General features: G+C 29.3%; 1 protein-coding gene across 1 annotated transcript; it reads left to right on the top strand.

Annotated features, from left to right (window-relative positions):
* Nucleotides 1-2,286: 2,286 nt before the first annotated feature.
* Nucleotides 2,287-12,020, top strand: LOC113382131 (testis-specific zinc finger protein topi-like; the record flags this gene model as incomplete). Its single annotated transcript, XM_026620682.1, has 8 exons — nucleotides 2,287-2,653; nucleotides 4,774-4,897; nucleotides 5,490-5,559; nucleotides 6,754-6,991; nucleotides 7,258-7,533; nucleotides 8,778-8,964; nucleotides 9,253-9,459; nucleotides 11,687-12,020. Coding segments are annotated over exons 1-8 (1,803 nt in total), but the record flags the coding sequence as incomplete, so codon positions are not given.
* Between the last annotated feature and the right edge of the window lie 113 nt (nucleotides 12,021-12,133).

Genomic DNA, 12,133 nt, shown 5'->3' with positions numbered 1-12,133 from the left:
CCTATTCTGATCTTGGCTGTTATTCTCACATCTAATTTTGTTCAAATTCAACTCAACAATTCAAATTTCATCAATATCAAATCAACTATTTCTAAATTCTACTTCTACTTCTTACTAATTTTTTAAATTCTATTAATTTTTTCATATCCTATTCTATCTATTTTTTTTTTTTGGTTGGCATCTTCATTCTTATTTTTCTTCGAACTCTGATCTTCTACAATTCTAATCTTGGCTGTTTTTTTCTTACATCTAATTTTATTCAAATTCAAATCAACAATTCAAATTCTATTTAATTTTTACTTAATATTTCAAATTCCACGGCATTACCATGGATCTATGGAGGTGTAGTAGTCCTCCATATTAATACCAATATTATCCAAATTGTAGTAATAATAAATTCCATAAAATATTATTTATATTTGGTTTATTTTATGTATGATTAATATCCACGACACTATGTGTTGTCATATTTATCGTTAATAAAATGTGATTGGTATTTTCTTATTTATAATAGAAAAGAAAGGTTTTAAGAATTATACATTTTAGCAAATTCGACTAGGGAGAAACAAAAACCGTGTCCGATCTGACACTTGAATTTCCTTTTGTTTTCTCAGTGCTGTCACTATATGGGCCAATCTGTCCAGAGACATGTGATGCGTGTTGACAAGCCGCTATGCGTGTTGGCAACCCGCTACATCCTACGAATATTGTTTATTATGACAATAGTAATAACACTATGTGTGATTATATTGATCATTTACAAAAACGTAGATGTTATTTCAGTATTTATAATAAAAAAAGGAAAAAAGTTAAGAATTATAATTTTGGCATTTCGAACCTTGAGGAAACAAAAACGAGATCTGATCTGACACTTGAATTTCCTTTTGTTTTTCTCAGTGCTGTCACTATATGGGCCAATCTGTCCAGAGACATGTGATGCGTGTTGACAAGCCGCTATGCGTGTTGGCAACCCGCTACAGATCCGAGGATCACTGGCCTACGAGTCGGGCACGCTACTGACTGAGCTACTATTTTTCTTATTTAAACACGTCCACACATAAATAAAATGCATTTTTGAACATAAAATAGATGACACGAAAGCTACTGATTACAGTTTACGTTCACACTTAAGTTAGAACATGAAATGGAAAAAATTATATGCATTAAAAAAATAGTTTATACAATTATTTATACAATTACAGATATTATAAGTATGTTTGTAAAAAAACATAATTTATTTTGTTAACTTTTTGAAATTGTTTATAATTAAAAACTTTATTTTTTATTTATTTAAGATAATAAAAAATAAGGAATAATGAATAATATAAACAATTTTTTATTTTAACTATTAGATTGTTTTTATTATCACATTAATATTATGAAAAAAAAAATCTACCTTTAAGGAAATTATTTTCATTTATTGAAATTTAATTGGAGTTATGTTCCAGGTAAAACATTTGAATATAAATATATATATTAATATTGATATTGTAACCCCAATATGCATATTTATTTTTCAAAACTTTCCTTAATTTTACGCTATTCATATTAGAAACTTAATCGAAATATTAAACTATATCAATAAAAGTATGTATATGAAAATAATCAATAAAAATGCGATTAAAAATATAATTAGTTTGTAAATTTTACAAAAAAATGATTTATGCTGAATTAAAATAGAATTGTTTGTTTCATAATTTTCTTTTATTCATTCATATTATATAACAATCAGAGTTATTTACATCCTCTATGAGTTTTATGGCTAAATTACACATAGCAATAATAATAATAATCACAGAAAGAAATAATAATAATAATAATAATAATAATAATAATAATAATAATAATAATAAAATTAAATAAATAATAAAAAATGGATTAAAAATAAAGAAAAATAAATAAATTAAAAAAAATGTAGTAATTGCTCTAATAAGCTATTGACTATGGAAAAGAATTGAGTAATATAAATAATATTATTAATTTACATCGTTATTGCAATGGCCACAAAGTTTAAAAAATTAAATTCTTAAGTAAAAAATGTATAAATCAAGTACTTTGTAAATTATTAACCATATTTGAATTTAAAATATAACGATTTATTGTGATACATCCATAGACCTTATAATAAATATTTTATATCTATACAGGTCTATGGATAAACATCACGTACGCAAAAAACAAAATACAATCATACAGTTCAATGCACGAACAAAATATTGTAATCGATCAATCGTAAAAACAACAAAATATAATTCAGTTTACTTATTAAAAAGTTTATAATCGACGATGGCGCAGGGTTTCAAACTAACTAGATTTCTAGAGAGCGGGGAACTCGAATGCAAACAAATAATTATTGGAGCAGATGGAGATGTTTCAATCGGCTATGTCCCTGAGAATTTTACTCCCTTGGTGCCTTCTTACCCAGATTGGAGCCAGGTATTCGATCTTTCGCCATGTTTCAAGCCCCATAACTTGAATTTGGATGAATATATTGGCGATTTGAAACGTGAGGCCATGTCTGTGAAGATGAGAAATGGTAAGAAAAATATACGTTCTCCTCATGAAATCGCTAGAATGGACCAGGTGTTCGTCATGGGGATTTTGAATAGTAATCCGGAGTATATGGCTAGGAAGGATACAGGTAACGCCTTAGGTAATTTTGGCCAAAAATTATTTTTGCTCATACCTTGCCTTATTTTTTGTGAAATGTCATATCTTCAAGGTCGTTCTTGTTAAACAATGAAAGCAATAATCTGTACTGTAAGTTAAAAGCTCGAAACTACGACATAAAAAATTACATTGCAGCACAAAACAAAAAATAAAAATTTAAATGACATTATTTTCAAATGTCAATAATTTATATAGTTATTAAAATATTATTATTTATTTATTTAAACATAGTCATAAACTATTTTAAAAATAACACATAAACTAGTGGTGTATGGTATTGTGCTTTAAGGCAAATTGCTGGAACTTCCCGTATCGTAACGAAATAATCGAGGAATATTAATTGTTTTTAATTATTTAATTTATTATTCTTATTTTATACAAAATAAAAATTTAGCACTTTTTGGTCCGTATCTCCAAAACGGCTGGACCTGTCTTTGGTAAAAATTAATCAGCATACCTTCCCATCAGTAGAAATCGAGTGTTTTTTGAATCATTCAAATCGGTTTACCGAAAAATTGTATTCACACATACATACACACATCCATTTCTTCCAAGGTATGCCAAAATGTTTAGAAGGCTTTAAACGTAAAGATATGCAATAATTTTCAATTTCGATTTTGGACGATTACAATAATACTAGTTATTTTGACACTACTAGTTAAACTGGTGGTGTATGGCATTGTGTCCTAAGGCAAATTGCAGGAACTTCCCGTACCGTAACGAAATTATCGATGAATATTAAATGATTTTAAATAGATCATTATAAATAGTGTAACTTTTATTATTTTTATTTTATACATTTTTATTTTATCGAGCACTGTTTCCTCTGTAGCTCCAAAACTGCTGGACCTGTCTTTGGCAAAAACTAATCAGCATACCTTCCAATCAATAGAATTTATCGAAAAATTGTATCCACACTTAAACACATACATACATTTCTTCTAAGGTATGCAAAAATGTTCAGAAACCTCCAAAACGTGCAAACATTTTCAACTTCGTTTTTTGGACGATCACAATAATACTAGTTATTTTTAGAGTAGTTTAAAATTTTGCCAGTATTAAATTAATAGTTGTAAGTGACATTTCCAAAATGTGGAAATATTATACTTAGCCAAAAATAATGCTTTTCACAAAAATTTTAGCTATAATTCCCAATTGATTTCTTTCAAACATACTTATAATATCTGTAATTGTATGAATAATTGTATAAACTAATTTTTTTTAACGCATACATTTTTTTCCATTTCGTATTCTATTTTAAGTGTGAACGTAAACTGTAATCAATAGCTTTCGTCTCATCTATGTTGTGTTCAAAAAATGCATTTTATTTATGTGTGGACGTAAACCATAATCCGTAGCTACCGACAAAACAGCACAGAACGAAATTGCTTGAGTGCGCAACAAAAAAATCTGAAATTTAATGATTTTTTATAATTCAACTGCATATCGTAAGCCTATAATATTCTAGTATGTTATTGCAGACAATAAAGTTTACAATTTTACAAAGTTCTATCAAAATTATCAGAAAATTCAAGATTTAATTACGATGAAACAGTTTGTCTTATCTTTGTCAAAAACTAATCAACGATTCTCCCAACCAATATTTTTCGAATAATTTTTGTATTTGCAAAATCCGTTCAAAATTGTGTGCTACATCGTGGACATTCTTTTAAATTTTTTTCCTATTAACAAAAAAACGGCTCGATCGATCGTTGCACAAAACTGGCCAACAATAATCCTTTTCGAAGCTTTTAAATTTTTGAAATCAGTCTAGTCGTCGAAATCGATGAAATGCCAAATATTGGCTCTCATACTCACCCAAACACGGATGCACACACATAAATGCTATTTTCAAATTTAGTTTCATTCGGTTCAGAATGACTTCAAACGTCGATAAAATATAAAATTAGCGAATCGGATTTCTTTCGCAAAAAACAAACTTCTCCTCCGGGGTTAAAAACTAGTTATTTTCTATTCAGCACCAGCTAATTTTTGCGAACCACACAACAACCCAGTTGAAGTACTGTGTAGTCATGAAAAAATATGCAAATTTATAGTCATAAAATGTCTAAAGTATTAATTTCTGTTAATTTACTTTAACAGAAAATGAAAATGCTATGAACGATCGTACTGTGACAATTGAAATATTGCAAGATAATCAATTAATGCCACCACCATCCACTACGAAAATAAGTGGAAAACATCGTGAGTCTAAATCGTCACGCAGGTGAGCTTTTCAGCAAATTTTTTTCAATACTAATAATCATAAGACACAATTTTTATAGAAGCTTTGTGAATATAATTTTTCTAATATTTTATTCAAATTGTTCCAAATTCTTAATTCAAATATAGTAATCAGAAGTAAAGATTTTGTAAAACATTTCTGCCTCTGCCATTGTACGGAATGTTATTTTTTTCAATTTATTTTATTAATTATAATCTGTCTTTACACAAATAAAGACATTCAATAAGTTAGTGGATACATGGATACTTAACTTCTATTATGGTGACACAGTAGAAATGTTGAACAATTTATTCAGTTATTAACTGCTTTATTTAGAAATATAATATTATTACATTTGCTGTTATAAGTGCGAATAAACAAACAGAATAAAAACATAAATCATTGTAATTCAGCAAGCAGAGTAATTGTGTCCAAGAGTTTCACATGAAAAATTATAAATATCACATTTTCTATAATTATTATTATATAATTATCCAACAACATAGACTTTCTCTTGTTTTTATTTATTAAGAGTTATTATATATTAATTATTATTATTATATTTTAAACTATATTTTGTTTTTAATGTTGTTAGAAGTCAAGGGCGAAAATCAAAGAAGAATAAGAAAGATAAATCTGAAAAGTATCGCAATTTGTACAATGAGGTAAATTTTTCCACATTTTTTTCTATATATATAATATTTTAATAGTTTGGTCTTAAGCAAATTGCTAAAATTCCCGTACCAAAAATTATTTTTTTAACATTTTTGAAATAAATTACTTTGAAAAAATTAGATTTTTGAAAAATTTAAATTTTTGACAAAAAATTACTTTTTTTGGAAAAAAGACATTTTGAAAAAAAATGTTTTCTTTATTTTGAAATATGTTGAAAATTATGAACTTATGATGAAAAGCAATCGTACTGATTTAACTGCAACAAAGATGAAATATCGAAGCGCGTAAGCGCCGCGTCGCCGTCTAACAAACAAACAATGATTGTCCTTCTATACGTTTTGGCATATAATCTTATGTCATCTTCAGTGGAATGTAAAACGAAAAATTCCTTTTTAATACTAATAATAATATCTAACACTGCTACACTTTTTCTTGTCAATTCAAATAAATTATTTTCAGATTGAATTTTTTTAGGGTCAGGTAAAACATTGCAACTTGTTTCAGCTCCGATGCAAAATTCATTTTTATCAAGATTATTTTCTATTAGACTTTTGATAGTATTTAGTACGATTCTGTACAGGGAGCGCGTCATTTATATGTGGTCAATAGAAATACTGAATAACTTGAACAATTTTCAATAAATTTTGGTTTGAAAAACAACGTTAATTAAATGACCCCCTTAATTGCGCAAACAAAACTTTGCTCTTTTTTCGACATTTTCCATGACATTTGCCAACATCTCGACTGGCCAAAACCAAACTTTCTCTTGTGGGGCTTTTTGAAAAGCATAGTGTATGCCCACAAAGTGAAGACTTTGGACGAGTTAAAAAACAACATTCGAGCTGAAATCGCCCGAGATGCAGACAAATGTCATGGAAAATACGAAAAAAGCAAAATTTTGTTTTCGCAATGAAGGAGGGACGTCATTTAGTCGACGTTGTTTTTCGAATCTAGCTGGAAAAATTTAGGGCTTTAAACTTGATAATAAAAAAAAACGTTTTTCAAAATTCATTGAAAATTGTTCAAGATATTTAACATTTCCATTGACCACATATAAATGACGCACCCTGTATGAAAACTTCTACATAACACAGCCTTCCCCATGGCTTGACATCACATTGGTCTAGTTTACGGCAGAGTCGCCCCCTTAGATATAGATATGTATCTAAATATTTTATTTGCAGAGTTTGAAAGGCGTCGGCGATCCCGAAAACTCGATGCTCTACAATCTTAGTCGCTCTACCACCGAATTGCGGCAATCTCGTCGCAACTCCACAACTACAACGGCTGCTGCTGCAATCGCTGCGGCAACCGCTGTGCGTCAAGAAGAGCGCGTATGGCGCTGCGGAATGTGCGGACGCGTTTTTCCGGATCAGCACCAAATTTCGAATCACATTCTCATTGAACATCATTGCGAGAGAGGTATTTTTAAGGCCATAAAAATTTAAGATATATCTTCATTTTTCTTCATTTTTATAAACAGCAATCGGAATTATTCTAGGGGTAGTTGTAATGTAGTTTTTCATAATCTAGGATTATTAGAAGGCTACTCGGTGATTGTCTATTCGCATTATCATGAAGTTATTCTCGCTTGGAATCATATTTAGTTTAATATCTTTAAGTTCTATCTATTAATTTTGGGATGCAAATTTATTTTATGTTATATTAATGCAAAATATTATCATCAGATTTAAAAATGGCTGTGACACGGGAAAAATCTCAGGAAGACATGGTCATTGATGATGCTGTAGGCGATAATTCTCTTATTGCATATGATGCTCGTAACGAGAAGGAAACAGAACGAGAAATTGACTTCTTAACTGATTCTGAATTTGTGGACAAATACACTGAGGAGCTTTCTGCTATTTCTCTGCTCCAATGCGAATTTTGTGAATCAGTTTTTACCGATACAGGCACCCTATTTGCTCACACCAAGTGTCACAGGCATGTAAAAAATAATGATAGTAATAAGAAAAAAATTACGAAATCGATGAATTGAGATATTCAAACATTTTTAGCTGTATCTGGTCATATCAATTTGTTCACTTTAAAAGAAATACAAAGTTTTGCGATTGAAATTTTGTGTGGTTATTGCATAATACGATAAAATTTACCATAATAATTTTTTGCAACAAGAAATTAATTAAAAGATTTATTCTTTGCTAGTATTCAGTCAGTTGATAATAATGAATACATAGAAAATTATATTATAAAGTTTTATTTAAATTATTTTAGTTACTCGTAATAAAAAAGTAAAACATTGTTAACATCTATTATTATTTAGAATCTCCAAGCAAAAATATTTGATATCATTATTAATTTATTAATATAATGATCAATCAATAAAAAAATATTTTCAATTTGTTGATTAAGCAAGTAAAATTAAAAACTTTTTATTTAAATTGAACGGACAAAAACTATTATTTTTTATAATATTCATAATTAATTTATTAATAAATAAATATTCAATTAATGAATTAATTTAATCACATGATATACATATTTGTAATTAAAAAAATGTTTTTTTATTTGTACATCATGATGATTGTATAAAGGATTCGATTTGCCAATGTGTATAATTTTCTATGTACGATTGATTATATTATTTTATATTTTTATTAAATTAAAACACTATACTTTTATTGAAATTTGCTTACCAATATTCTTTATTTGTTTCAATTAGTTGCGTTTATTATTTTCATATACCAATTTAATATTAAATTATCTTTCATATATTGATATATCATAAGACAATAAGGTATAACAAAACGATATCACATTTCTTATTGTCTAATTGACACAAATCTTATTGTCTATTATTTAATCACAAACAAATGCGACATGGACGACATCCACTCCACATACTTTGTTTAAGAATGTCGTCCATGGATGACATACACTCCACATACTGTTACATCCGCATGGCGTGCTGTATGTATGGATGTCGTCCATAGGCGACATGCGCTGTGTCGTTCTTTACTTCAAGATTTACCACTATGAGTTAAGCTATTGTTAATTCTAATTTTTATTGTATTTTTAGTTACAATATACTTACGTAGCGAAAGGGTTAAGGGTCATTTTATAATTCTATTTTTAGTAGAAATCATACAAGTTTTTAGGACATTTCATGTATCATATTATATAGCATAATATTTTTTATTATTATTTATTAATATAGTTTATCTTTTATTGTAATGAGATTTTTCAGAGCCGAAAAAAAACTACGAGTGCTTGAATTGCAAAAGGGTGTTTAGTTCCCATGGCCAAGCCATCGCCCATTGGCAAGCAGAATGTTCCCGTACTAAGACCATGTCCACGTTTTCTTTGCACAAATATCTAATGTGCAATATTTGCGAACGAAAATTCATTGGATGGGAGCAGTTGTACAACCACAGGTAATAAAGAAATAAATGTTATTTGAATTTATCATAGAATTCTTTTAGAATGCATGTCTAAGTCTTCGCGGTTGAGGAGTTCAAGGACTCTAGTTCCATAGAATAAAGATTAATGATTAAGGAGACTGTTTATAGACAGGATGCATTACAATAAAAGTGATTATATATTATTGTGCAATAAAATGGATTAGTTTTTATTATTGCTAATGCTTTTTGAAAGTTTTAAACAGTTCCCTTGAACTATTATAGATATATATTAATCCATTATTTGTAAATCATTTCCTTTAGATACAAGAATCGGCACCTAAGTATCAAATTATATGGACCAGACAATGTAGAAGTGCATCAGTGCGACCAGTGCAACACAACCAGCGAAACTTACCAGCTGCTGATGGATCATCGCTCCAAATCTCATCCACGATCTCTGCGCGCTGCTGAGATCGCTAAACGTAACCATGGTCAACGCAGTTTTTTATGTGAAATCTGCGGAAAGGCGTATACACAGAGTAGCCACTTGTGGCAGCATCTTAGATTTCATCAAGGTAAATAATATTTAGAACAAATTTGCTCTTGAAAATTATCTAATCATTCCTTTATAATTAGTATTGGTAAAAATCAAATTTTAGCATGCAACTAGTGGTGCATAGCATCGTGCCTTAAGGTAAATTGCTGGATCTTCCCGTACCGAAAACTAAATATTTAAAAAAAAAATTGAAAAAATCAAATTTTTGAGAATTTAGAAATTAAAAAAAATGAACTTTGTTTTGAATTTTGAACTTTTTCGAAAGCGATCATTGACATCAAACAGTCCGTTCTCTCAAAAACAGAAATACCATTTTTTTCGTAGTTAGGTAACCTGCCTTTGCCAAAAACTAATCAGCACGTCTCCTTATCAATAGGAACCGAATATTTTTGAATAATTTAGATTGGTTGATCCGTGTTCGTCGACAAAAAATTGTATCCGCACATACATACACACACAATTTTTTTCTAGTGGATTCCAAATTGTTCAGAAGGTCCTGAAACGTAAAAATATATTCATTTTTTTATTTTCGATTTTTTTGCGATTACTATAACTTACCCTATTAAGTTAATTATGCAATATGGTACTAAGATCGAATCCCGGTTGCGTATTATATAAATGTAAAAATAATATAGCCTGGAAATTTTTCATTAGTATAGGATATAAAAGAAAAAGAAAAAAAATGAAAGAATTTCATTGGTTAAATGTTATAGAGAAATTGTAAATGGCATAAAACCAAACCAAAAATAGAAGTTGTGACAAACTGCTTAAAAAATGCTATCAAATACCCGCTCGTAGGAAGAGGTATTCATGTTAAGAAACAGGTTATGCATGCTAGTTAATCATAATAAATTTTTATTTTTTATTTATTTAAAGATCATACTTATAAAGCAAATCTTTCATTTTTCAATATGCAAATCGGATTATTAGGGGTCGCTTATAATTCATACACAACTATTATATTCATTATCGAGATACTTTTATAATTTTGTGTTTCAATCAATGGTCAAAATAACTGTAGACATATCTGGAGTAATATTTCATTGCTAGGGTAAATGTATATCATAGATTGCAATATTAGGACCTACGGAATTCAACTTTGGGGTACTGCTAAAAAGATCAATTTAAATATAATATAACATCTAGCATGTCGTTTATACCAAAAAGGCCAGCCGACCAGACTTAAAAAAAAGTATTATCTCTTTTATTTAGTACATTCAATAAATTTGATGAATTTACAATAGTCGGACGAAAAGGGACATTGTATACTACAAGGGCATGTTGAAAAAAACATCTCAATAGCTCACTACCGATAGACCAGACCTACAATATAAGGTTGCCATAAGATTTGTATATTATCGGAGAATTGGCCCTTCATTTTTCATCATAAAATATTATATATGTATTTTGCTAAGAGATGTTCCAAATTTGCATTTGTACAGCATGCATGCATTATGGTATTTTAAAAAAGAATCAGTTACTTCATTAATCAAAATTTTGCTTGTACCGAAACTGGTCGTGGTCTTAAATTCACGTGGATTATTATTCATAATGACGAAATTGTATATGATAATATAGAATTGTAATTGAATAAGCTAGCTAAGCTAAAATAACAGTATCAAGTTAAAAAAATTGTCATAATTAGAAGAAGACGCAATAGCATTAGTAGAAAAAATGAAGAAGATGGATTTAGAAGAAAGAAGAATGAGTTTAAAATGAGGATAATGTAAAACAATAATAGAAGAAGTATTTGAAGTAAATAATGTCTTGATTCAGAATTTGAAATGTTGAGTTAAAATTAATTAGAATTAGACGTGAGAAATTGAATTAAAAAAAAACTGAATTATACCAAGTACAAATAGAGCGCTGCAATGCCATAGTTAGGCTTTATGAGTAAAACTTTTGATCGCACAGCAAATGCGACTGTTGAATTGTTGATAGTTCGTACTACTAATTCATACGAAGATAAACCTACAAAATTGGGTGCCATAACATTTCGATATTATCGGAAAATTGGCCCCTCATCATAAATATTGTTTGTATTTTGCTAAATGATGTTTTAAATTGGCATTTGTACTGCATGTATACATTAAGGCATTAGCTATCACATATTTTCAAGAAGAATTATTTACTTAATTTATCAAAAAAATGATATTTTGAGAAATGTTATCTTGAGGGTTTAAATGATTTTTCCTCTAGGTATCAACCCTTCGCTTGTACCGAACCAGGTTGTGGTCGCAAATTCACGATTCGTCCTGATTTGAACGATCATATTCGCAAGTCGCACACCGGCGAACGTCCATTCCATTGTACCGAGTGCGACAAACGCTTCTTGACGGGATCCGTCTATTATCAGCACCGCCTAATTCACCGCGGCGACCGGCGCTACGCTTGTCAGCAGTGCGATAAGAGGTTCTATAGGGCTGATGCTCTGAAGAACCACGTCCGAATACATAGTGCGAAAAACCGTACAGGTTGCCCTGTTTGCGATAGGTGCTTCAGACAGAGAGGGGATCGAGATAAACATTTGAAGGTAAGGAATAGCAAAAAACTTGTATTATATTCTATATTAAAAAGAAAGAAAAAAAATACCACGAACAATTACTAAGACGCTCAAACAAATATTTAAAAGAATTGAGTGAGGAG

This window comes from Ctenocephalides felis, unplaced genomic scaffold, assembly GCF_003426905.1.
Source record: "Ctenocephalides felis isolate EL2017-DRISC unplaced genomic scaffold, ASM342690v1 CF-g0.4_SCAFFOLD_03305, whole genome shotgun sequence".
In the NCBI taxonomy this organism is placed as follows: Eukaryota; Metazoa; Arthropoda; class Insecta; order Siphonaptera; family Pulicidae; genus Ctenocephalides; species Ctenocephalides felis.
Note: the sequence above shows the minus strand (reverse complement) of the source record. Positions and strands in the feature narration are given on the sequence as shown.